Source organism: Doryrhamphus excisus, linkage group LG1 (assembly GCF_037039965.1).
Source record: "Doryrhamphus excisus strain RoL-2023G ecotype Guam linkage group LG1, RoL_Dexc_Guam_v1.1, whole genome shotgun sequence".
Lineage (NCBI taxonomy): Eukaryota > Metazoa > Chordata > Actinopteri > Syngnathiformes > Syngnathidae > Doryrhamphus > Doryrhamphus excisus.
The window spans coordinates 4,237,315-4,264,707 of NC_136357.1; the positions used below are offsets into that span (position 1 = coordinate 4,237,315).

Below are 27,393 nucleotides of genomic sequence, written 5' to 3' on the forward strand. Positions count from 1 at the left end.
CCTGCGGGCCACATTTGGCCCGCGGGCCGCGTGTTTGAGACCACTGATTTAGATTCTTCTAATTTCATACATTTTATACTCTTATCTAACAGATCGGCTGCTGTAATTTCATTGTATGCCTTAACTACAATGACAATAAAGTTTTTGTATATGCACAAATCTTTCTTCTGGTGGCTAGCAAGATAGAAAAAAATGGGTGTATTTTGTTAGCATATAATCCAGGTTAACACTGAAGCTTATATTACACTGAACGAGAAGCCACTGCATGCACGTTAATGCTGTGTACAGATAGTTACATATGTCAACAAAAGAATGACTACTTTGGGACTCAAAGTTTATGTTGACGAAAGCAGTCAACCATATATGTCGACGTCGGCAACTATTCTGGTACTCGATTAATCCTCTGGATTTAATTTGTATTAATCAATTTTTAGTTGCCTTAGTTCATGTTACATTAATTTGACAAAGAAAATACAGGACGTTTAAATTAAGGAGTTGAAATAGATGTGTTCCATTCTACTTTCCGGGAATGTGGGTGGGGGTGGGGGTGGGGGTGGGGGTGGGGGGGGTCTACATGCATGCAACAACTTACAATATGCAACGGCTCAAGTGCCAGGATGAACATGGACAGCCCAGATGAACTTGTAATGACCTTACAGGTTTTTTTGGCTTCTGATTGTTTGTCATATAAAAAGGCGTGTGAGCACAGAGATTTCATGTTAACCTATACAAACAAAAGGCACTACACCCAGTGAGCATGCAAAGGCTGTGGCTCTTGATACCTGATTGGTGAAATAATAACAGTACAGTAATAACAATACTGTAAATACATGAAGCGACAGTATTTGACTGCCTTCACAATCACAACATGCTTTTATTCAATGTGTGGAGGACCGCTACGACTTAATTAATAGTTTTGCTGTTTTGTTTTGTTTTGTTTTGATCAATCACGAATCAAGCTAAGTAAAACATGGGGAAAAGTACACTGAAGTGGAAGAAATAGGCCTAAAATGCAAAGAATGAGATTGAGAAATCTCATTCTGAGACGTGTGGGTGGGGCAAAGTCATTCCTCAGCCAGTTAGTTCATCATGCTTGTTCTGCAGGCTTAAGAGCCCGGGGAGCACCCTGAAGCTCGGAAGCTTTCAGTTCAGGGCCAGCTGAAGTGCAACCAAACAATGCTTATTTCAAATGATGAATGTACATGTTCCAAGAAAAACAAAAGAATATGATGTCACCAGTAGTCTGGAAGGTTATCTGATGGAGCTACGATGCAGAGATGAATGAATTATGACAAGTCACCAGTTTGTAGTAGTGTCAAAAATAGGCTTAGAATAAAAAATACCGTATTTTTACCGGACTATAATTCACACTTTTTTTCATAGGTTGGCTGTTCCTGCGACTTATACTCCAGAGCGACTTATAAATGAAAAAACTGTTTATGTTACATAAACACTGGACACTTTTTCTGTTTGTTTATTTTTTGTGTAGCTGAATAACCGTTATGTTAGCATATCTTACACCTATTCAGCCTCTATTCATTTATTCCAAGATGACATAATGTCTGTTTTAGTCAAGTAGTTAGTCAAATAAATTTACCTGCAAAAAAATGCGACTTATGTATGTTTTTTTTCTACCTAATTATGCATTTTTGGCCTTGTGCGACTTATACTCCGGAAAATACGGTAATGTAAATTAAGTAAATTACAATAAAGAATGTTTTCATGACCTCCCACCCCCGTTTGAAATACTATTCAACAGTCAAATTGCATGTTAATTACTATAAATTTGTATATATTGGCATGTCTGCACTAAATAAAAACATATCACGATTGAGCATAGCATGTAAAATCAAGTCATTATTGATGAAGACATATTAGTTAGTACATCAACTACAATAATTTGTTACATATTTTCACACAAAGCTAAGATGATTTAATGTTTTATTGAGATAGCTTAGCATATCAAGTATTGACTTACTGTAAATTAGGTTTTATGTATCAAGTGACTTTTGCATCCTTCAGTTTTTCTATATGCGACCCCCACTGGACACACCTGGCCTAGTTTGTCATCCAACAACCCATTTTGGTAATGGTAATGGTTTTATTTCATTTGAACATGCATCAGATTACAATTGAACGCATCACATAATCGGTTCACAGTTCCACATGTCCAAAAAGGAGTAGGAAGAAGCAAAGCTTATTAAATCCTACCCCTCCATCTGGTACTTTTACAATCAGTAACTGTTACATTTGTTCACTTCCTGCTTTCTTAATATAGTTTAAGTTTTTTTTTGGGGGGGGCAGATATGAAAGAACCCATTATCTCTACTTGACAATTTCTATTATTAATATATAATTTATTTGTTGTAGTTGGTGCTAATTCTCACATAGCAAGAGGAAATGTTATTTTTTTGTTTTACTGGCATGCAGCCTAGCTAAGTGGGTGGTGCACCACGATTATAATATAAAATGATATTGAAAATTAGATTTATCATGTATAGGCCCATGTATCATAAGGAGATTTTGCCTTTTTCTGTAGTTGGTAATGGTAATGGTTTTATTTCACTTGAACATGCATCAGATTACAATTGAATGCATCACATAATCAGTTCACAGTTCCACATGTCCAAAAGGAGTAGTAGGAGTATTAAATCCTACCCCTGCATCTGGTACTTTTACAATCAGTAACTGTTACATTTGTTCACTTCCTGCTTTCCTAATATAGTTTAAGTTTTTTTGTCACATGACTATAAAATGACTATAGTAAGTGTCAATATAGTGATATATATAGTACATCATGACTGGTTCAAGACTCTTCATCCTTGTATTTAGCAAACATCAACTGCTTGTATTGTTTCTTGAATTGGCTCATCGTTGTGCATTGTTTGAGGGTCTTACTCAATCCATTCCATAGTTTGATTCCATAGTTGGCTTTTTAACGTAGTCCTAGTTTTTCAGATGTAGTTCTTCCCTGAGATCATATTTCTTCTCTCTTGTAGAAGTGTTGGATGACATTTTTAGGTAATTGGTTATTTTGTTTGAATATTATTGAACATAGTCGAGTGTACATTTTGTAGCATGCCAATATTAAGTTACATGCCACTTCCTCCTCGCTCCTGTGAATGTTAAATGTAAGCAATTGCACTTGTCTGCTTTGCATACCTGTTACAGTTGCCTCAAAAACCTCAAAGTGTCACATGTTCATGCAAATTAGCTTTTTCCGGCAAAGCCAAGTTATTAAAGAGAAGCAGTGAGGAGCAACGTACCCCAAAGTACTGATGAAGCCATTCACCGATCCTTCCGCGTACAGAGACACGATGTCTCCAATGTGAAGGAAACTCGATCTGTGTTCTGACATTTTTTTTTTTTTTTGCAAAGTGATGATCTACTTCAAACTTGTCCGTCGTCCCCCATTTGCACCCACACAGTGAAGTCTCTGGTTGGAATAATCCACGAGTTATAGTGTCCCCCAGCTCAGCAAGCTTTCTTCCTGTTCCACTTCCTTAGCAGGACCATTAAAAGACAGTAAAAGTAGACTTAGAAAAAAAAAACTTGTGTTAACTTGAAAGAAATGGCGGAGTTTGCCAGGCTTCTTGAACTTCTTCCTGTATGTCAAAGTGGCAGATCGCTGCTTTTCACATCCACCTCAAGGGGGCGGGGACTGCTGCTGTCAAGGCTGTGAGCTAATTCCGGTCAGCCCTTGACAATAGGCCCTCACTAACGCACTTTCGTAAATTATTCCAATAAATCAAAAAGGCTCATTCCAGAATCAAATGTACATGTTTTGTATTCTTTTACCCATAAATGTCTCAGGTAATTGTAGAAATATTTTTTTTATCGGCATAAGTAGGATTCTGTGTCCTAACATTTTTAGCATGGTAGAAGTAAACATTGACAAATGACACTAAGGAGCATGAAACACATCATGTAACAATTTGACAAAAGCATAGGTACAACAAAGTGTGTCTACTTTTCTGTTTTTTATACTTTTACAACTCCGTTCGCCCTGCTTAATTTGTTATTTACTTAAGTCAGTGCTTCTCAAATAGTGGGGTGGGCCCCCATGGAGCGACATTTAAATAAATCTAACTGTTTTCAGTTCTTGGGGATGTTAACTCAATTTATTATATTCATCCATTTTGATCACCCGTTGATTGTATGCAGAATGCTGGTGCCAGCAACTCATATCATGGTTTGTGTAGAATAATTAAAAAAAAAAATTCTGTCATGCTTCCCATGGGATGGAATTTTTGCCAGGCTCCGTAAAGAAACACTGAGAACCTAATAATATCTGACTTAAATACGTTTGTTTAATTCAAGTATCACAAAATAACTGCTTGCTATTCCTAAAAAGTAAAAACTAAACACAAGCAGAGACTACAACTGACTGTGATTGCGTTCAAGAACTCATTTCCTCAATTTGTAAACAATAACGATTCATAGTATCATATAGCAGTAACAACAATGTGAACAAGGATGGGTGTGAAAACAAAATACTCATGTCAATCAGATATTGATAATGCCTTTTTATCGCCACGGTCAATATAGGGATGATACACCCAGCTGTACAAAAAGCATAAATCTGCCAGTATACCCACAGAGAATGGCAGAACAGGAACTTATTCAACAAATTGTTGAATGCACCGTCGGATACTAGCAGTACGACATGAAAATCATGTTATTGAATATGCAGGTAACAGAAATAAACCAGTGTTTTTTTCCTATTGCTGTATTCAATGAATTTGGCCACACAGCACCTCTTTAATGAATTACAAATGACCCATTGGGAAATTATTGTAAACAGAGAGACCAATATATCTTATTATATATTCACATATTCAAAAAATATTCCAGTGTGAAATGCCATTGACAGATTACAATGCATTTCTTTTGCATACGCCTTGTATTGCCAACTTTCTCGTTCTAGTCAGGACTGGAGCAGCAGCATTCTGGATGTAGTGCAGCAGTTTTACAGCTTGTTTAGTAAGTCTGTTATAGTCGTCTAGCCTCCTGAAGATGATGGCATGGATTAGTCTCTCTAAATTGAGTCTAGGCACTATTCTTTTGATGTAGGGAATGTTTTTAGGTGGTAAAAAGCTGATTATTGATTTCATGTGGCTGTCTTAGATTTGAGTGTTGTTCTTATTTTTTATACTTTTTTTTAATTTTGTTAAGTAAGTATTTGTAAGCTTTTGTTTTGTTTATATACTTTCCCCTTCCGAAATACTTTTCAAAGACATAGACTCCCTTTATTGTCATTGCACAAAAACACAGTAGTGAAATTGCCAACGAAATGTCGTTGCCTGGCTCCCATATAATAACAGACACAAAAGAAGATAAGTAATAATAAATAATAATAATAATGTGGAGAATAAATAGATAGATACACCAAAAATGAGCAACATAATATAAAGTGCAGCGTGAACAGTAAATTGCCCAAATAATTTAAATAATTTAAATAAATAATAATAATGTAAGTAAAGGTAGAGGGGCTTATTTGGCATTCAAAGGGGAGTAGATACACAAAAACAAGGCCTAAATAACACGGAGAGAATTTGATGCCTGTATTGTGTGGCCTTTACAACCGTTTAGTCATTTATATACACCAGGGGGCGCTGGAGGTCAACCTTTAAATCCCCCGGCATTGAAAGGTCTTACTATTTGACCCACATTGCCCTCTAGTGTTCATGAGCAGACCTTGAACTCAAATACAGTAATAATGTTTTTCATTAATCATCGGAGATGTTATTATGTGTTATAATATGTTATATAAAAATATAAAAAACAGCATTCGTGTATGAAGATGAAATAAAAACAACGTAAAAGGATTTTACCAACACACACTCGAGTGTACTTTGTCGCTATTAGTAGTTCCTTGTCACTGCTCCTATTAAGGGGTCCTATTAACTTGAGTTTGTTTGGCAATGCCTGTAAAATTACATATACACTCATGATTAAAAAAGGTTTAGTAAATGATGTGCTAACTTTGAGCTAGCTAAGCAACCTGAAAGAGAGAGAGAGAGGGACAGAGAGAGAGCGAGAGAGGGTGGTAATAAAGAGAGAGAGAGAGGCACTGATGTTTCCATACAGGCAGTGCACAGTCGCACCTTTCATCCGGCTTGGCTAACTGGCTAAAACGCCCTCATGTTGCCATTATGTATCTGCTTAATCTACTTCTTCTTTAGCGTCGTCTACCGAACGACCACAAACAGTTATTGGGAGGATACTTTGTGTCTTTAACTCTTTATTTGAGCCATTTCGGGTTGTCCTTTGGCACTTAGCCGAGCAGCAGGTCTCCCCTCCTCCGCCGACGTCAAGCAGGTCTCGGCCGTTACTTTCCACACACATAAGTAAGTACTTATTATCTTCTTTCTCCATCTTCTTCAACTCTTATAAGCGCTAGTATGTGATTAGACACAGGTGAGATACTTTACCTGAGAACGTTACGACAACGTATTACGCTTCCTTTGTCGCCTCATGGTGGCTCAACTTTGAATACTAGCAGCAGTAATAAAGTATTTCAACAGAATTAACTGTTAAAGTGACTTATTTTTAAACTGCATAAGGCAATGTTATCCTTTTTAGGTGAACATCCGTGACGTAACAACAGTGCGCCAGCTCGCTTTCACGCCTTTTGTGTCGCTCTATTGTCACATGGAATAAGCTTTATAATCCACTTTTGCTTTCACCTACACGCATTTAAACTCGTCAGAAAGTCTTCATTAGTACCCATATAGTGTAGACTCACCTTCTATTATTTTTTTTGCTATGGTTAAATGTCATGTTTTAGAGTATTATTGCTAAGTTTTACTTGATATGTTGACTTTTTTTAATTTCCCCCTAGAATCCAGTCAGGTTATTGGTGTGAATGGTGCTGGAATGCTGCAGGATTATCATCTGACCTTTTAATCAGAAGAAGCAAAGCAGCCAAACCACTAAACTGCCTGTTTTCTGAACGCCTTTGCTGCTCTTACAATGCCTTTGAGGCTACAATGTCTACAATGAAACATGTTGTCCAGAAGGACAATGAGCAGCAGGCTGATAAAACCAAGTTGGACTGGAGTTACATTGAATGGGTGGAAAATGAAGATTTCACATCAGGTGTGGCAAATGCAGAGACTCAAACAGATGGCGGCGGGCCTTCTGAGCACAAGGAGTGTCAAACCAGCCACCCGGTCATAATGCACATCGAACTCTCACGGACGCACTCCAAGCTGAGACATTCACCCTTGCTTGATAGTGACGGAATGGTAGCACCCGTCTTCCAGTTTGATCGGCAGGCTCCCAGTCGCATCTCCACCTCTCCCACTTTGAGGAGGATGAGGAGCACCCGACGTCCCGTGTTGGAGTCCAGGGATCCCGCCGGCACACGAGAGGAGCCCTCACCTGTCACTTTGTCATCACCTTTACACAGAGTAAAGTCTCCTCTCGCCATGAGCCCCCTCCTCTCCGATGGGGAGATCTGTCATGAACATCCGCCAATTTCATCCTGTGGCCGTCAGAGAACCAGATCGCATAGATCAAAGACCTTTGACAATCATATCGCTTCCATGAAGCCAGAATGTCACAGTGCTCATCCTACTATTATGAAGGAGTTTGGATTTCCTGATGGTGAATTACAGGTGAGCTGTGGTATTTTGTATATTTCAAAACAAGGTGGTGCACTAAACACAGCATAATACTCTAATACTCATAATACTGTATGATGTACTTTTAGAATGTTATCACACAGATAACTAAAGTCACTTGTTCATTAAACAGGCACACAATTGTAATTACTTATCTCAAAAGTCAGCTTGTGCCCACATGTCAATAATTACCCATATGCCATGGGGAGGTTGCAGTATACCAGTCGCTTGTTAGACTTTGAATTGTAAACGCCAAGCTGTCACAGACACCAACTCAAAATGACAAAAAAAAAAAACAGCACTATTATTACGATAAGACATATTTACGTTGACACGTACAATTGAATGATTAAGCAATAAGCTTTATTACACTGCCTGGCCATAAAAAAAGGTCAACACCTGGATTTGAGTAAGCAAATAGGTAAGGGAGAGGTAAGCGCCTCCCACAGCATAATTACTGCATGGGTGATTATGTTTCACCAGGCACCAAGTTATTTAAGCCTAACTTGGCCAGTCAGTCGCCAAAATAATCTGATGCAATCAGTAGCTTGTGCAAAAACGTTACCCAAATCTGCCTACTACACCGTGTGGGCATACAAATAAATATGTATTTATGCACAAACCCATGGCAAAGAAAAACACCCATATATTCCTGCCGCAAGGCATGTTGGGTAGCTTGTGGTATGATTTCTACCAACATTCCATTTTCTACCGCTTATCCTCACGAGGGTGGCAGGGGCGCTGGAGCCTATCCCAGCTGTCTTCAGGCGAGAGACGGGGTACACCCTGGACTGGTCGCCAGCCAATCACAGGGCACATATAGACAAACAACCATTCACACTCACATTCATACCTATGGACAATTTGGAGTCGCTAATTAACCTAGCATGTTTTTGGAATGTGGGAGGAAACCGGAGTACCCGGAGAAAACCCACGCATGCACAGGGAGAACATGCAAACTCCACACAGAGATGGCCGAGGGTGGAATTGAACTCGGGTATCCTTGCAGTGAGGCCTGAGTGCTAACCACTCAAGCACCGTGCAGCCCATGCTGGGAATAATAGATTTCCAAACTCATATTGGTACTTATTTGCATATTATTATTCATTCATTCATTTTCTACCGCTTATCCTCACAAGGGTGGCGGGGGTGCTGGAGCCTATCCCAGCTGTCTTTGGGTGAGAGGCGGGGTACACCCGGGACTGGTCGCCAGCCAATCACAGGGCCCATATAGACAACCAGTCACACTTTTTTTTTTTAACGCACATTGGGGTAAAAAAATTTCAGCAAGATGTTGATAGAGGGTTGTCGAGTGGTTAGCGCGTAGACCTCACAGCTAGGAGACCAGGGTTCAATTCCACCCTCTACCAACATCTTGCTGAAATTTTTTTTTTTACCCCAATGTGTGTTTAAAAAAAAAAAAACAAGAAGTGTGACTATGTGGGCCCTGTGATTGGCTGGTGACCAGTCCAGGTTTTACTCCACTTGGGGGTAGACTCCAGCTCACCTGTGACCCAAATAAGGACAATCAGTTTAGATGAAGTTCAGTTGCTTCTCGTTTGTTTTAACAACCATATCGAGAAAGGCATGTTATGGTTGTAGAAAAGATGTTAATTTGTCTGAAATTATTGGCATTCATCAAGCAAAAATCTTAATCTCCCGTCATCAATACACACACTGAGGCAATGGACAGCCAATCAACAACTAGTGAACAATTATAGGATTTAGGTGAAGTGTTTTAGGTGTACAAGCGGAGGGGCTGATTCACCGCCACTGCCCATAACCCCGTACTGTTTGGGTGACTTGAACTTGGGGCCCTTTTGGTCTCCGGATACATTCCACCATGCGGTGTAGTCAGGTGTGGATTTTTAATCCATCGCCTGTAAATGAAATTGTTACACATTCCTTTCTTGTGGAAGTCCGATCGAGCTCCTTCTGCCTCCCCCCCTTGGTGGTCATCCACAATGCAAGCTTTTGACAGCCGATGAATCAGCAGTTACATGCACTGACAGCTTGGACCGAGCCCACTGCCCCGGAGAGGCCTGGGAAGTGCTCTCCCTGGGTCCCCCATTCACGGCAGTCAGCAGTCACCCAATAATGGAGGGGTCAGCGAGCGATGGAAGAAGATAATGGGAGATCTATTCATCAGCTCTTGCTATTCAACACAGCACATTCTCAATAGAGTGTCGGTATTCTCCTCAGATATCAGAGGCTTTTGAATCTGAGTGGCCACTTAAAACACAGTTTCAGATTTGAATGTCTTTTGAAAGTGATATAATACTGTTGTTTGCTAGAAGAACACCACGGAATGTTGAGGGTACTGTAAGACCTAGTAGTAGCATGACTTTTTACTCCATCCAAGGTTATGTTTACATCTGTTTGCTAATAGAAATGGAGGAACATATTCTGATAAAAGTTCATGGTCTTTTTTTATTTTTATTTTTAATTTGTAAATGTTGCCAGTCAGGACTCTTTCCCTAGTGACTGTATGATTGCCAATGACATAACTCAGGCCTAAACATTAGTTATTTGATGTTTCATGTATACCTCTACTGTACTACTGAATGCAAAGCTTTGCAATGACTGCAACCTTGTCCTCTTTTTTGCAGGAAGAGCATCACCCTAATAGGTGAGTTTTTTTTGCATGCTATCTGTGACGCCATCATCCTTTTGATGGGAACATGTTTGCATGTCAGTAATATGAAAATTCCCCCCCTGCCCACCCGTTTTGAATCATCTCTAATTATCACAGTGAGCTGGCGCTATTATGACTGGAAATCTCTTTATTCGTCTGCATAAAAAACATAAGCCGACACTTACAGGGCCCTGCCTTGTGTCACCGGGCACCCGCGATGGTACCTTTTTGCTATAAGGACCCCCATTGGGAATTCATTGTCATTCATGTCTTTGTTAGTGCGGCGCTGCTTAGTGGGTTAAGTTTTGAGAGTCCCATGGTTGTGTGTGTACTAGACAAACCCCCATTAATGCTGTTTTCCCTTAGTGCCACCCACACCCCTCCTAATGGGCGGCCGGGTTGTTCCCCTCGTCGGATAATTAGGCAGCTATTGTCCCTTTTAATTACACGCTGGCACTGCACCTCTTACTGCGGCCCAGCCCCGCAAAGACATCGGTGGGGACAGTTTTGTTTTTGTGCATCATTATTTCTCTTTTGAGCGGAGAACAAAGCGCCCATTTTTTACAAGTGCCCTCAGTGGACACAGAGGAGGCTTTCTGAGTGGGTCTCAAAGCAACAGGATTGTCATTGTGAGGATGCTTTGGAATGAAGAGTACGGAAGCTCTGACCTGCTTTGCGAGGGAGCATTCTGTTCCCTTCCTCCAGTCTCATTATCCGTGTGCCCACCTCAGGTGATGCCGCTCACTCGCTCGCTATATTATCTCTTTCAACGTTGACTCGGGTGTTAAGCTTACCTGAACTGATCACTTTGCACTTTGTACAAGATTAATGAGCAGACGCCGATAATTTATCCAAGCACACTGATTTCCCGCCTGCAGCCGTTTGTGGTTCAACTGCAGAAATGTAGCCTTAGAGCTACTGTGCTCGATAAGGAAGAAACGCTCACCAGCGCTGTTTTACATGTTATTGTTGGCCGAGGCAAATATTGTTCCTCTTGTTTGAAATTCTGCTTGCACGTATCGAAGTACTACAATAGAGCACAGTCCTAGCAGGTATTCATTTAACAAAGTATTATTTTGCTTCAGGTGTAAAACTGAACTTCATCCTCTATCTTCTGGATAGAGGCTGAATAATAAAAAAACACATCTCGGTATCATGCGTAGTTCTACACCCGTGCAAAGTACACCCACAGTAATAATCATGTGAACACAAACATAGTATTTTAGGTGTGGCCAGTTAGTGCAAGCCTGATGAGTTTTTTTTTTCCACGGCACACATTGACGTGATTGTCTGCTCTCATCAGTTCTGTACCGATGTTGGTCTTGGGAGAAAACACTTCAGCTTTCGACAGTGAAGCCGCAGTGAGCTGATAAGGGTCACCGACCAACTGTCAGTACATGACAGGGTGCTGAAAGTCGACCTGTATCTCCGCAGAACCAGCCTATCCACCATTGATACGCTGTAGGTGGATAAATACTCGACAAAATTATCAAAGAAGCATTTGTTTTTGCTGCCGAATAAACGTATGGTATCATTTGATCCAATATATTACTTAATCACTAGAAAACTGCATACTGTGCATACAAACGCTTCTTGAAAATGGAGTAGAGTACGTGTGATTTTTGCGATGCCATCAATCCTAGATTGCCTCAACTCCAGATTATAACTGGATGGCAATTTGTTACCATGTTATCACAATTACTCTCTTCTGTTATCCCAGCAGAGAATATGTTAAAACACCTGAGCTATTTGAGTATTGCCTGAGGCCAAAAGCCACACCTGTGTTTTTCCCAGCTATAAACATGCCTTAGTAACGAGCTATTAGAACATAGGACAGATATATTCATCAAAAAGCTCATCATGTAACATCTTTACTTTTAGGAGTTCTGAAATCCTAATCAAAGCTGGAAACCTCATATTACAAATATACAACATAAAGTGGCCAGAAATATTTCAATATTGAACAAAGCAAAATTTGTTCTCAATCAGAAATCACTCCACACTCTTTATTGCTCTCCGCTTCTACCATATCTTACTTATTGTGTGGAAATATGGGCTAATAACTATAAAAGCAATCTTCACTCGCTAAATGTACTGCAAAAAAAGGTCAGTAAGGATAGTTCATAATGCCGCCTACAGAGAACATACTAACTCCTTATTTCTAAAATCACAAATACTTCAACTTGCTGATATAGTTCATCTTCAAACAGCTAAAATAATGCATAAGGCTAAAAATAACCAATTACCTAAAAATGTCATCCAATACTTCTCTACAAGAGAGGAGAAATATGGTCTCAGAAGAACTAAATTTGAAACACTTATATGCTAGGACTACGTTAAAAAGCCATAGCATTTCAGTATGTGGAATCAAACTATGGAATGGATTGAGTAAGACCCTCAAACAATGCACAACGATGAGCCAATTCAAGAAACAATACAAGCAGTTGATGTTTGCTAAATACAAGGATGAAGAGTCTTGAACCAGTCTTGATGTGCTATATATATCACTATATTGACACTTACTATGGTACCCATTATGTCATTGGATGCTCATATCACCTCCTACTTCGGTACGAGGTACATTATTAAAAAAAAACTTAAACTGTATTATGGAAAGCAGGAAGTGAACAAATGTAACAGTTACTGGTTGTAAAAGTACCAGGTGGAGGGGTAGGATTTAATAAGCTTTGCTTCTTCCTACTCCTTTTGGACATGTGGAACTGTGAACTGATTATGGGATGCATTCAGTTGTAATCTGATGCATGTTCAAATGAAATTAAACCATTACCATTACCATAATAACCATAGCATTGTTCGGATAAATGTGACGGGACTAACCCAAACTCCTTGTCTACCTCAGGCTACAGGAAAGAAGGCGGAGCTCTGTAGTGGTCAGCTTGTCCGGATTAGACGTTTCACCAGGTGACCTGTTTGTATCCAACGGAGCAGCTGATAGACTAAACAACTCCAACTTCTCTGGTAAACATTCCCGATGTTACTTTCTTTTCTACTTTTGAATAGCAGTCATGTTCACTTTGCTTACGCTTGCCTACAGTGCGACATGTCAACGCAAATACACCTCTGATCAAACATCACTTTGTAGATGTTATGTGACATCAGTCAGCTGACATTAAGCTCCTCTCCGGATTCTTCCGAGCACTGTGAAGCGGAATTCAACAAGCGTCGGATTGTTCAGCCGCTAATGAATTCCACTGTAGAAATGTGTGTGTTATTGGAAAATGTGGCCATTGATGAAAAAACTTTCAGTATGTTGCGTTGACTTTGGCCGCATTGTCTTTTGAATTAATTTGTTTTATATTTGTTTTATTATTGTATTATTTATATTTATGTTTTTAATTTGTTGTATATTTGTAATGTTTGACAGCAAATGCTAACTGGATGTAATTTATGAACTGTATAATGAATGCTACAAAGCTATTTTGACTGACTACATAATTATATTATTATTATACATACATTATACATAGAAATACTATACTATTATGTATGAGAACCCCTGTTGTAATTCATGTTTTTTTTCCCCCCAGACACAAAGAAGTCAAAGTGGCCTTTTTCACGCCGTAGCACGGTGGGTCTTCTTGGTCTTTTTTTTTTTTTTTTTTTAATAACAGTGGCGAGTTGAACATTCTCAAAGCAGATTAATGTGCCACTGCATGGATTTTCCTCGCCTAGTTTGTAATATCATGCAAGACTGGGCCAGAGTGACAATGCAATACTCCATTTGTTGTTCCATAAACACACAAGGATGCTAATTTATTTCCAAATTGTGGTTCTCACCTTTCAGACTAAAGGGAAGTCTCAAAACAGCACCGTGTCAGATATTGAGAAATATCTCTCCACAGCGCAAATTCAGAACTGGAGAAACTACGACCTTCAGAAGTATAAGGTGAGAAATGATCACTGTAAAAACACATGAAGAACTACATTGTTTGTTATGTTTATGCTATATGTGACAGTGCATAGTGATATTCAATTCACGCACTATTGCAGTCTAAGCGACTAACAGATCCTGATTTCTAATCCAACGTCGAACGTGCTACTCTGAAATAACAAGTTATGCAAGAACCTGACTTTCTAGGCTGTAACTGCCCAGCATAAACATAAACACTCACTGTGCACGCTTGGGTGGATCAGCATGGGGGGAGGAACCTCATGGAATACACACATAGTCATTTATGGCTTTTACTAATTTCTTACTATCATTTTTGTGCAGGACTACTCCCTAGCAGAATTCCTACAAGACCAGTCCTCCCAGTGGTGCTCTTCTTCTGACCGTCTGGCCTCCAAGAGACAAGAGGCCATCTGGGAGCTTTTCACCAGCGAATGTGTTTACTTCCTGGATCAGCTTATGGTTGTCAAAGAGGTGATTCTTTGCACACAATGGCTCTTGATGCGCACACACACACGTACACACACACGGGACCACAAACAAAAAGACCAAACACAAACGAAACCCAACACCTGTTTCTTTGTTCTTTAAATCTTTCTTCTGAGTTTCTGATGACGCTTTTTTTTTTTTTTTTGTCTCAGCTTTAGAGCTCTGGATGACCGAAACGGTTGGCAAACAGACACTGTCTAAGCCGATTGTCTGATTCTTTTGTTGCATTCAGGTGTTTTTGGCGACACTCACAAACCTCCAGACAAGGAACTGCCTGCTCGATATTGACTCCTGGAGGCTGTTTGCAAATCTCAGTGAACTTTGCTTGGTGAGCATTAATGCAAACGCAGCAAGTGGGGGGCTGATACCTTTGCATGGAACACATCAATAAAAGTAATCTTCACTCACTAGATGTACTGCAAAAAAAGGTCAGTAAGGATAATTCATAATGCCGCCTACAGAGAACATACTAACTCCTTATTTTTAAAATCACAAATATTTAAACTTGCTGATATAGTTCATCTTCAAACAGCTAAAATAATGCATAAGGCTAAAAATAACCAATTACCTAAAAATGTCATCTAATACTTCTCTACAAGAGAGGAGAAATATGATCTCAGGGAAGAACTACATTTGAAACACTTATATGCTAGGACTACGTTAAAAAGCCATAGCATTTCAGTATGTGGAATCAAACTATGGAATGGATTGAGTAAGACCCTCAAACAATGCACAACGATGAGCCAATTCAAGAAACAATACAAGCAGTTGATGTTTGCTAAATACAAAGATGAAGAGTCTTGAACCAGTCATGATGTGCTATATATATATCATTATATTGACGGTTACTATGGTACCCATTACGGTACCTCGAACTTCGGTGCGTGACAAAAAAATAAAAAATTAAATAATAAAAATATTATAAAATTAATAAAATACATTAAAAAAATACTTGAATTATATTAGAAAGGCAGGAAGTGAACAAATGTAACAGTTACTGATTGTAAAAGTACCAGATGAAGGGGTAGGATTTAATAAGCTTTGCTTCTTCCTACTCCTTTTGGACATGTGGAACTGTGAACTGATTATGGGATGCACTCTATTGTAATCTGATGCATGTTCAAATGAAATATTACCATTACCATAAATCATCGCGGTCATCAAAGTTACAATGGCATATGTAGAAATACAGACGACATAAAAGATACCAGCTAACACATTGATGTCATGTGGAATTGAACTACCACTCGCTTGCTGTTAAGTGACTTTCTATGTGATTTAATTGTTGTTACACTCTTGGAAGTACGACGGTTGAGTATGTAGTGACACTGGACACAGTTTTTTTTTTTTTTTCACCACAGGTGAGCTTTGATTTTCTGAGCAACCTCCTGCGTGCCATTAAGGACTCGCTGGACATCTCTACTAGTGGTGGGTCCACCTTGATGGAACTGCTGAGCAATGTAAGTGTGAAGTGTTATCACCCAGAGTCACTCAATAGCCACGTATACATGGACCCAAATATTCCAATTCCATTCGGGTTATTTACTCAAACAGAAAGAATGTAACCTTTGTATAAACCTCATTCCGAAATAAAAGTGACAATCCGAATGAATATATAATCTGATTCCCAGGGGTGGAATATTCCTTTCCCCAATCCGATTGAGGTATCTTGTACCCGCTCATTCGGAAAGTTGTCAGACTACGTTCTTCATCGTGGTGTTTTTCTTCTTCTGTTGTTTATTGGCGGTTAGCAAACAGCTTTCGTGTGCATTAGCGCCATCTGTGGAACAGAATCTAAACCCTTCTATACGCCATTCACAAGTCCAGTTTTATTAAAAATTGAAAAATATTAGCAAGATTGAACTTTATCTTTTCCTGTTCTTGAGTGAGTTCTTTCAGCGAATGCTGAGATATGACGTAATATCGCAGCTCGAGACGTTCTTCGATTTAAAAAAAAAAAAAAAAAAAAAATGGAGGCGAGCAATTGTTTTTGATTCAAACTAAATTTCAAGACTGGACGAATGAAAAACTGGCAATACGGAGTTATTCCAACAAGTGAAAGAAAAACTCGGAAGAAGTTGGTATCACGTGATGTTGGTGTTTACGCTTTTACTGCGCATGCCCTATTGACTATTCTGGTTGATTATAGCGCCGCATGTAGACACGCGATTGGAATATTCCTTTCCATGTATACCATTGCTTTCGGAAAGAGAGAAACTCCTCATGTAAACGTGGCTATTGACTCAGACATTTTAGTGGATTGAAGAGTGGATGTGTGACATAACTTCTTATACCATTCCATGGGTAAAGTCTACGCGAGAAAGTGGATAGAACATGGGCAAATAAAACACCCAAACGTTTGATGCCATTTAAGCGACATCAGCCACAGATGTTAAATACCCTTTTAGATGACTCAATGCGCTGCCAGCAAGTTGTCATTGTGTGTCGGTGCCGACAGACAACAATGCCGCAGCATTTAAGGGCGGGACTGAGAACAGTTTGTCAGTTGGCAAACGCTCAAATCATTGCATGTCACGTCAGACTACTGGCAGGGAGAAAAAAAAAAACAAAACAAAGGGTTTCACCAACCAAGTATTAATATAGTAGTTTCCTTCTAAGCACATGTTATAGTACAGAACTACACCAAGGCCTATAGATGGTGGTGATGTCCAATTCTTCATGTCAGTTTTTACACTGATATGGTAAAGTCGGGATAGGAGTTTGAGAGTTGTGCACGCAAAAAATAAAAAAAATAATAAAAAATCTCTATTGTCATTAGAGCTCATTGAGTGTCTTTGAGGGCCAAATCATAGCTGGTTACATCACTTGTAACTGTCAATATCCCCCAACACATTCACTTCTAAGTTCTTCTCATAACCTACAAAGCCCTCCACAGTCTGACCCCCCCCCCCAGACCTGCTCCATCCATACAATCCCCCGCGCCCCCCTTTGCCCCTCAGACTCCATCTCCCGGCACTCCCCTGTAAGACCAAGCTCCGAATCTGGGGTGACAGAGCCTTCTCCATCGCTGCCCCCACCCTCTGGAATTCTTCGCCCCATTCGCTCTGTGCTTGTCCCGACCCAGTTTAAAAAAAACAACTAAAAACCCACTTTTTTTAAAATCTGTTTTTAATGTCTAACTTTTTATACCTGACTGCTGTGCCCCACTTTTAGCCATGTTTTAGCTGTGTATAAACCAATGAATATTGTATTTTAATGTATCTTTTACTTTGTTTACTTGCTTTTATTCAACTCCATTTTCTCTGTAAAGCGTCTTTGAATATTTTGAAAAGCGCTATACAAATAAAATATTATTAGTATTATTATTGGTATTAATATAACCCGGGCTGCACGACGGTCGAGTGGTTAGCGCGCAGACCTCACAGCTAGGAGACCAGGTTTCAATTCCACCCTCAGAACATCTCTGTGTGGAGTTTGCATGTTCTCCCCGAGTATACGTGGGTTTTCTCCGGGTACTCCGGTTTCCTCCCACATTCCAAAAAACATGCTAGGTTAATTGGTGACTCCAAATTGTCCATAGGTATGAATGTGAGTGTGAATGGTTGTTTGTCTATATCTGCCCTGTGATTGGCTGGCCACCAGTTCAGCATGTCCGAAGACAGCTGGGATAGGCTCCAGCCCTCCCCGCGACCCTTGTGAGGATAAGCGGTAGAAAATGAATGAATATATTAAGCAACTGCCCATGTGTTTATTATCTATCCCGCTTATATACTGCTTAAGCTGGAGCCTATCCCAGCTTGCTTCAGGCCATAGGCGGGGTCCACCCTGGACTGGTTGCCAGCCAAAACCTAATGGTAGTCACCAATTGAATTAGCCTATCATGCATGTTTTTGGTATTCTGGTATTGACTGGTTTTACGTTAGGTTGATCTGGACTTCTCACGTGGTCCCGTTATCTGTCGACAGGCCTTTCAGGAGAGCATATGCCACTGCCTGCAGAAGTACTGCCTCAACTACTCCACAGCTCTGGTTTACCTGGACAGCCTGAAGCCCAGAGAGGACTTTGGATCTTATGTCAAGGTACACGAAGGAAGTTGCGTTGCGTTCAAATGCCATGCACCTTGAATATCAGGCGACTAAACCTCCGCGTGGTCTACTCACCTGTCTGTGCAGTGGTGTGAGCGGAACGAGCAGTGCCGCCGTCTGCAACTGCGCGACCTGCTGGTGGCGCCGTTGCAGAGGCTCACCCGGTACCCGCTGCTACTACGGAACATCGCGAGGCGGTTTCACACGGAGGAGGAAAGAAGGGACGTGCAGGCTGTAGCGGAGCAAGTGGACGTGTCGATATGTGAGCACCTCCTAAGTATTCCTCCTCAACAACAACAACAAAAAAAAACACCCTTAGCATTTAGCATGTTGTTGTAAGGCTTGAAGCAATACTCACACGTTGTCAGCTGCTGATGATGAGAATGTGAACTTTCCACCAGGTCACTGGTGTCACGTCACAGCGATATCACTCAGCCGCTCATGCCTGGAGGCCTTCTGAGGGCAAAAAAAAAAAAAAAAATCTGACATATCACAGTACTCGTTAGAAAATAACCACAAATCAGTCAGAGGCTGATTACATACTTTCCCATAACCATTAAAGGGGTGGGGCAGATATGCTGAGGTGTGGTTGTCGAGGAACGTTCCTTAGGTGGACGGAGTATTTACTGTAGAAGCTGACTTCGCTCTCATCTATCAGCACGGCGTCACACCTGCGTTTGGCAGCCAACCAATCCCAATCCGCCATGTTGGGCACACACAGTGGCATTTCAAAAGGCGGACTCTAATAAAAAAAAAAAAAAAAGGGACCAAAGTGCAGCTGAACTTTTAAATCCTGAACACCGACCAGGTTCAGGACACGGGATAATTTCATTAGAATTTTTACACATATGGTATAGCGTCAATTCACAACAAAGTAGCGTATAACCAATATCATAAATACCATAAAACCTTCATTAACTACACAGGAAATGTAATCATCCATATACAGTATTAGCTTTGTAAACAAGTATCATCTAACGTCTGGCCCAGGGGTCTCAAACTCAATTTACTTGGGGGGCCACTGGAGCTAGGGTCTGGGCGAGACTGGGCCGCATCAGGTTTGCCAAAAAAAAAACGCATTTATTAAAAACAGAAATATGAATAAACTTTGCTTTGGTTTCGATTTTCTACAAGAAAAGCTCTGATAAAACATTCCACTGTTCTAAAATATCTTACTTTTTATTTTTCTACACAAAATAAGATGAAAAATGAATAAACAAATCAAGAATAAAGAAAATCAATCAATTAGTAATAAATAAATATAATAATAATAATAAAACGGCAAATAATAAAAACTTAAGAAACCACATAGTTGGTGGGTAGACAAATTATTTTTTCAGATTAAAATGAACAAAGCATTATTAGAGCCCTGTAGACATGACAAAACACGACTATAGTCACATTTATACTCTTTTTATTTACAACCTATTGCGCAACTGCAGGGTCTTGAGACACATGCTAACTCGCAAACTAGAGAGCTAGCGACCTAAACGGTAGCCTTCAAGTTATTTCCTTTAAACTTAAATAGCCAAAAACTTACCACTTCCACACGGATAGGGAGGGTAACTATTAACAGTTATTTAACCTTTAACATGAACATTAATCAAATGTAATTTAAAATTAATCGTACCTGATGAAATCTTCCATTCATCAAGTTAACCAAGAATGAATAGGAAAATTTTCTCCGTATTGTCGCCAAGGTGACCTGGAGGGAAAGGTCAAGTGGTTGGACAACTACCAGAAGGTCAAACAGCTGACAGACGCGCTGGTGTGGCTTCCTGTGTGGGAGCGGGACAAGCGAGCGATCATCCCAGAGGTCAGTATAAACTTGTACTATAACTTTAATGTTCACATACATGTACAAGGCTAATGCTATTAGATGCTTCCCACTACAGTAAATGGTAATGGTTTGAACATGCATCAGATTACAATTGAATGCATCACATAATCAGTTCACAGTTCCACATGTCCAAAAGGAGTAGGAAGAAGCAAAGCTTATTAAATCCTACCCCTCCATCTGGTACTTTTACAATCAGCAACTGTTACATTTGTTCACTTCCTGCTTTCCATAATACAATTTAAGGTTTTGTTTTGGTTTTTTTTAATATATTAATTATATATTTTATATATAATTATATTCATTCATTCATTTTCTACCGCTTTTTCCTCACGAGGGTCGCGGGGGTGCTGGAGCCTATCCCAGCTGTCTTTGGGCGAAAGGCGGGGTACACCCTAGACTGGTCGCCAGCCAATCACAGGGCACATAGACAAACAACCATTCACACTCACATTATATAATAATATATATATATTATATATATATTTAAAAAAAAACGTAAACTATATTAGGAAAGCAGGAAGTGAACAAATGTAACAGTTACTGATTGTAAAAGTACCAGATGGAGGGGTAGGATTTAATAAGCTTTGCTTCTTCCTACTCCTTATGAAATTAAACCATTCCCATGACGAAGTGCAGGTAAAAGTCATTAATTTGGGGGGGCTCCTCACAGTTTTGAAGCCAGAATGGAAACAAAAGGTGACGGCGCAAAACGGCTCTGTGCAAAATAAGAGCTGGGTACATGCAACAGTGTGTCCTGACACTTTGTTGGGCTTCAGGATTGGGGATTGTAGCACAGCGTGAAGCAACAACAACTCACAGGAAGCACACCAAAATAAGAGCGTAAGAAATAAGAAAGGAATGAGATGAATAACATCTATTTGTGTTGATAGCTTAAAATGTCCTACTAAATGGTCGTCTTACATCGGATTCCTCGTTTGCGTTCCCCAGAACCTCAAACATCTCCTGAAAGCCGTAACCCTTGAGAACCTGATTTCTCACAGAAGTCTGCTCCATGACGGCAAACTGCTGCTGACAGGTTTGAACTCCCCCACCCAGAACCAAGAACACATACATGGACAAGATCTGATCCCATGTTCCTCTGCTTCCTCCCTCCCAGAGAACACAAAGCTCCTCGACGTCTACCTGTTCCTCTTTGATGAATTCCTGCTCATCACCAAGATAAAGCGAAGCAAGAAGGTACGTAAGACGTCTTCCTCCAAGGTGCATGGTCGTCATGTTCTTCCTCTGTGCAGAAGTCCATCGGTCCTGAACAGAATCCACTGAAGTTGCCTCAGAACCTGGAGCTGGATCAGCTTCTTAAGGAAGGATGCACATTCACGGTTCTGGACCAGCCCGTCTCTTTGGACCGTCTCCAGCTCAGGAACATCGATCAGCTCAACGCATCAAGTAATTCATATTAAACACAACATCAAACACATTTAAAAAAAAAAAAATGTACCATTTTTTTCTTGATTTTGTTCAGCATCAGGACTTCCTCATTCTTTCATAATAATGCACCAGAACCGCTACCAGCAGTGTATCGGGGCGTTCATCTTGCAGGCTGGGTCAGAGTCTTCCAAGGTAGAGAGCATGGACAACTTATTACTACTGAAACAATACAAAAGTACTAATTAGTCAGTAATTATATTTGTATGCATGTACATCTGGAACATTACTACAATGACTCACAATGGAGTCGTTCATTTGGAGTCGTTATAGAAATAAAGCCGTTATGACTCACTTGCGTTCGTTTTGCAGAGGGCCTGGATTTCAAAGATAGAGGAGGCCGTGTCGGCCTTGCTGAAGCTGGACTCTCAGCAGCCGCGAGTCAAGAGCGCCTCGCTGTGGTTGGAGTCGTCGCAGATATGATGATGATGATGATGATGATGATGAAAGGCCATCGGAGATGCGCCCGTTTTTACCGTGCGCTCAACCGTCCCCCCCACACACGTCACGACCACAAGCATACTTTGTAGTTTGCCTTGAACAGCTCTTCTACTGCTGTAGTGTGGAATTAAAGCTTTGGTCATTTAGGGAAATATGTTGATGGATTCTTATTATGGGCTTGCTCAGTAATGCAAGCCCATATTGTTATTCCTTGTGATGTTTAGCTATTATTATATCTTAATCTTCCCAAAACCACAAGAAGGACCCCCACACATGTTACACCGCCGGAATCCTGACGCTCAGGACTGCAGCGGTATTTATTTTTTTGGAACATTTTGTGTAACCATGGCGACGCTATTCACCAAAACGTTCAAAAATGGGCCACTAGATTAGATACACCTGTTCTATTTTTAGAACAGCCACATTCCAGGGAAAACGAGAATTTACAGACTTTTCACAGCCTTGTAGCTCAGCCATACGGCCACGTAGAAACGTGATTAACGGCTCATTTTTGAGATAAACTTCTCAACTCTCTCTGTGGCTAAATGCTAATTGCTAGCATGTTAGCATTTAAGCTAATTTACTCAACCCTCTAAAGGCAAATACACACATAGCATGATGTAGGGAGGTTATAGGACAACCTTGGCACTTTCTAAACTTGAGGCCCTCTTGCTAGGTGCTAGCATGATGACTGTTAGCATGTTAGCATTTTAGCTAATTTACTCATTTCTAAAGGCAAATAGACACATGGCATGATGTGGGGACACTATGGGACAGCATCAACCTTTTCGGTACTTGAGGCTGTCTTGCTAGGTGCTAGCACGTTAGCCGATGGCGCACCGGGCCCGAGGTTCACAGCACAGGTGGCAAGCCCATCAAAATTTCCGTGGGAATTTTATATTTATTACTATTATTATTATTATTAGGGCTCGAGCACTGACAGTGCTTGCTATTATTATTATTCTCCCAAAATGGTCGCGATTTTGAGGGCCTTAACATGCCCGAAAACTCACCAAATTTGGCGAGCGCAGCAATTTTTTTATATTTTATGGGTTTCAATGTTCCAAAATTGACTCTCTAGTGCCACCTTGAAATTAAAAAAAAAAAATTAGCCCCCGCCACCAGTTTCACAGATCATCACGAAATTTGGTGGAGACGTCTATCATGACAGGACGCACCAAAAAGTCTCAAGGATCCATATTGCAAAACCAACAGGAAGTCGGACATTTTTGATGCCGTCGGACATTTTCGGGCCAGAAGTAGGCGACACAAGTACCTTCAGCACGTCCGATCGTCGCAAAATTTTTTTATGGAGGTTTGGGGCGTGACCGCATACCCGCCTTGTCACCGGTGTCGCCACCTCCTGGTAGAAAATTGTAAGTCTTAAAAATTATTTTATGAAAATGAAATGGGCAAATGTCAAAACATGCAAAACAATCATCATGACAATTTTTGTGTAGCGAAGAGGTGAGTTGTGAGGGTGGGGTCTAATTTCTTCTAACATTTCTTCAAGCTAGTCATCCTTATTCATACTTGGAACAATTTTGGTGCTAGCAGAATCCCCCCCCCCCCCCCAAAAAAAAAAATTGATGACCACCATCATAATGCATATATCATACCAAACAAATGAAAACATACTCAATGTTTTATTTACTTTGTCATTATAATGAATTAGAAAATGAAGATTTCAAGTGCGCATGGATTATCTTTTCTGATCACATGTGGATGTGGACCCCCCCCCTCCCCACCCAACCCCCTCATTAACATTATATAGTGTATGAAGGCACACACACCTTTACAGCCACCAAACGGCACCACTGCAAACAATTTACTGCCAGTTACCATGCATGATAATGGACAGAAAAGACAAAAAAATAAAAAAAAAATCATTGACAAAAATGACAATGAATCAACACAAATATTACATATTTTGTCAAAACATTTAAAGATGTCAGCCTTAGTATTAGAAGCATTTAAATATGATATAAAACTCGACAACCTCAGTGATCCTACATGACATGGCCTCTTTAAGTGATTTGTAAAGGGGGGGGGGGCGGGTCTGATTGCATTAAACTTATTTTCTGCCAATCTGAGGTAGACGTGATTCATATGAAAAATGGTTGTGAAAGTGAGACAAGGGTTTGAGCCTGCTTCATCGATTAAACCGTACTAATAGAATAGTGACAACTTCATCTGCATGATGAAGCCCATATTGAGTGAAATATAAGTGAAAACAGCCACTACATGTGAAGGCAGCACTGAAGTTCCGGCAGGTGGTTTTATATGATGTGCATCTTGACAGCAGGTCTATTTTATACACACACACACAAACACAACATTATTGCTATAAAGCACAACATTAAGGTCCAGCAGTAGTAAATGTGAATTAAGGGGGGAAATCACATGGGTTGCTGGAGCCTATCCCAGCTGTCTTCAGGCGAGAGGGGTGGGGTACACCCTGGACTGGTCGCCAGCCAATCACAGGGCACATATAAGACAAACAACCATTCACACTCACATTCATACCTATGGACAATTTGGAGTCGTTAATTAACCTAGCATGTTTTTGGAATGTGGGAGGAAAACCGGAGTAAACCCACACATGCAAGGGGAGAACATGCAAACTCCACACAGAGATGTCAGAGTGTGGAATTGAACTCCGGTCTTCTAGCTGTGAGGTCTGCGCACAAACCACTCAAGCACTGTGCAGCCCTGATTAAATTAATATTCATTTTCTACCGCTTATCCTCACGATGGTTGCTGGAGCCTATCCCAGCTGTCTTCAGGCGAGAGGCAGGGTACACACTGGACTGGTCACCAGCCAATCACAGGGCACATATAGACAAACAACCATTCACACTCACATTCATACCTATGGACAATTTGGAGTCGCTAATTAACCTAGCATGTTTTTTTTAAACCCACACATGCACGCTCCACACAGAGATATCCGAGGGTGGAATCGAACTCAGGTCTCCTAACTGTGAGGTCTGCACGCTAACCACTCAACCACCGGATAAAATACTGAAATATGAAATGTTTCTCTTTTTGCCACACATTCTTTGGTCAGGATATCTAATATTGCCCCCCCCCCCCCCCAACCATTTGTGATGTGCACGTTATACAACAAAAATAAATAACTGGTCTTTACTTTTTATTGTTGAAATATTACGTAATACTTGTGTTCTTAACATTTCTTTATGGGTTATGATGTATATTCAGGAAATACTTTGTCCAAATGGTGAATAATAATAATAATAATAATCAACAATTAGTGCTCATTAGATGTTGTTATAAATAAAGTTACTTTCCATTTTTTTTTGATAAAGTACAGAACAGCAGATGGACGTAAAAACCAAGCCATGAGAGGGCGGGGTTTGAGGGGTGAGGGGGGGGGCGGAGTTTGTCCTCGCTCGCCACCTTGTGGCGATTTTTTTTTTTCCAGGATGAGCAAAGGCACAAAGAAAACATACAATTCCCACGCCATCATCACCTGACACAGAAGGCCATTTTGTCTCTCCCGCGTTGGAACCTCAACGCCGTTCCACGCCACGCCACGCCGCTCCGGGGGGGGGGGAAGTCACGTGTGAGTGAGAGTGAGACGTACGAGGGGGAGGAAGGGGGGGGTCTGTCCTTCTAGTGTGCACATTTCATGTGAGGAAAAGCAGCCTTAATTCGTCCTTCAGAAGAAGCGTGTGAAGTCAACCTTGGAGCTCCTCGAAACACGTCTCGCACACCCGTACGGCTTTTTTAGAGGACGGGATCGACGCGTTCCTGGACGAACACTCGGCGCAGAAAATGTTTCCACAATGTCTGCAGTGATGCTGCGTGAAGAAGAACATCAACAGGAAATGTAACTTTTTTTTTTTGCTTCTTCATGAACGTCCATGATCTCCTCCTACCTTCCTGACTGTGACGGTGAAGCCTTTCCCGCACGCCATGCAGTTCTGAACCTCGTTATCCTCGGCCCACTTCCTGGTTAGACTCTGGGATTGCTTGATCTTAAAAACAAAACAAAAACATCAGTAATGGAGAAGCGTTCACGTCACCGACCAATCGCATCGCTGCGATCCGTGATTCAGTCAACGACCTGCAGGGATTGGTTTTCTCGCCCCAGCTCCTGCATGGCCGCCATGGTGTCGTCCAGCTTCCGCCTCATTTCCACCACCTTGGTTTGGAGCTTCTCGATCTCGCCTTCGCCCGTCACGCAACTTTATTGGAAACACACATTAGAGAGTAGTAAAAAAAAGGGTACTTTATCAGAACACACAACTACTTCTATTTGAAAGCTAGTGAGTGTGAATGGTTGTTTGTCTATATGTGCCCTGTGATTGGCTGGCTAGCGACCAGTCCAGGGTGTACCCCGCCTCTCGTCGCAAGACAGCTGTTGTTGAATTAAAACTATTAATAATGCTAAGGCTGGCCGGTGGTTGAGTGGTTAGAGCGAAGGCCACACAGCTAGGAGACCTGAGTTCGATTCCACCCTCAGACATCTGTGGACACATGTGGAGTTTGCATATTCTCCGGTTTCCTCCCACATTCCAAAAACATGCTAGGTTAATTATAGGTATCATAGGTATGAATGTGAGTGTGAATGGTTGTTTGTCTATATGTGCCCTGTGATTGGCTGGCAACCAGTCCAGGGTGTACCGCGCCTCTCTCGTCTGAAGACAGCTGGGATAGGCCCCAGCACCCCCCGCAACCCTCGTGAAGATAAGCGGTAGAAAATGAATAAATTGGAAGCTACAAGGCAGATAATTATAAGCAGCTGGTGGAAAAAAGTTTAAATTTAACTACAAATGCACTTCTGCCACCTAGTGGCTGTTTTTTTATGACATTCTCTCAAGTCTAATCCATTGGTGAGGAGTTGTATCTCTTTTAGCCTCATGCGAAAAAACAAAACAAAACGTTAAAAAACGTAAAAATACGTTATTGGAATCGGACGTTCGGGTTTATAA

At 40.8% G+C, this 27,393-nt stretch overlaps 3 protein-coding genes across 6 annotated transcripts in view; 1 reads left to right on the plus strand and 2 right to left on the minus strand.

Annotated features, from left to right (window-relative positions):
• Positions 1 to 3,660, minus strand: part of itpr2 (inositol 1,4,5-trisphosphate receptor, type 2) — an 84,505-nt gene extending 80,845 nt beyond the window's left edge. For both annotated transcript variants that reach the window (XM_058074846.2, XM_058074843.2), the window contains exon 1: positions 3,267 to 3,660. In XM_058074846.2, the coding sequence (XP_057930829.2) occupies positions 3,267 to 3,358 (92 nt within the window). In that variant the 5' untranslated portion in view covers positions 3,359 to 3,660. The remainder of the gene's footprint in view (positions 1 to 3,266) is intronic.
• A 2,416-nt stretch (positions 3,661 to 6,076) lies between these two features.
• On the plus strand, positions 6,077 to 23,287 carry plekhg7 (pleckstrin homology domain containing, family G (with RhoGef domain) member 7). Its single transcript, XM_058074848.2, has 17 exons — positions 6,077 to 6,350; positions 6,845 to 7,622; positions 10,238 to 10,257; positions 13,124 to 13,242; positions 13,812 to 13,852; positions 14,069 to 14,170; positions 14,498 to 14,647; positions 14,895 to 14,990; positions 16,024 to 16,122; positions 18,589 to 18,702; positions 18,796 to 18,970; positions 20,409 to 20,524; positions 21,497 to 21,584; positions 21,666 to 21,745; positions 21,802 to 21,955; positions 22,032 to 22,129; positions 22,307 to 23,287. The coding sequence occupies exons 2-17, from the start codon at positions 6,993 to 6,995 to the stop codon at positions 22,415 to 22,417; spliced, it is 2,193 nt and encodes a 730-aa protein (XP_057930831.2). The 5' UTR covers positions 6,077 to 6,350; positions 6,845 to 6,992; the 3' UTR covers positions 22,418 to 23,287.
• A 2,289-nt stretch (positions 23,288 to 25,576) lies between these two features.
• eea1 (early endosome antigen 1) overlaps positions 25,577 to 27,393 on the minus strand; it is a 32,495-nt gene continuing 30,678 nt past the window's right edge. For all 3 annotated transcript variants that reach the window (XM_078794977.1, XM_058074952.2, XM_078794980.1), the window contains 3 exons: positions 26,526 to 26,646; positions 26,338 to 26,436; positions 25,577 to 26,259 (listed from right to left, as the gene is read on the minus strand). In XM_078794977.1, the coding sequence (XP_078651103.1) occupies positions 26,137 to 26,259; positions 26,338 to 26,436; positions 26,526 to 26,646 (343 nt within the window). In that variant the 3' untranslated portion in view covers positions 25,577 to 26,136. The remainder of the gene's footprint in view (positions 26,260 to 26,337; positions 26,437 to 26,525; positions 26,647 to 27,393) is intronic.

Coding starts and splice junctions, on each gene's coding strand:
- plekhg7 (XM_058074848.2), top strand. CDS start 6,993: ATGTCTACAATGAAACATGTTGTCCAGAAGGACAATGAGCAGCAGGCT. Junction 10,258..13,123: donor GAAGAGCATCACCCTAATAG/GTGAGTTTTTTT, acceptor TGTCTACCTCAG/GCTACAGGAAAGAAGGCGGA. Junction 21,956..22,031: donor CGATCAGCTCAACGCATCAA/GTAATTCATATT, acceptor GATTTTGTTCAG/CATCAGGACTTCCTCATTCT.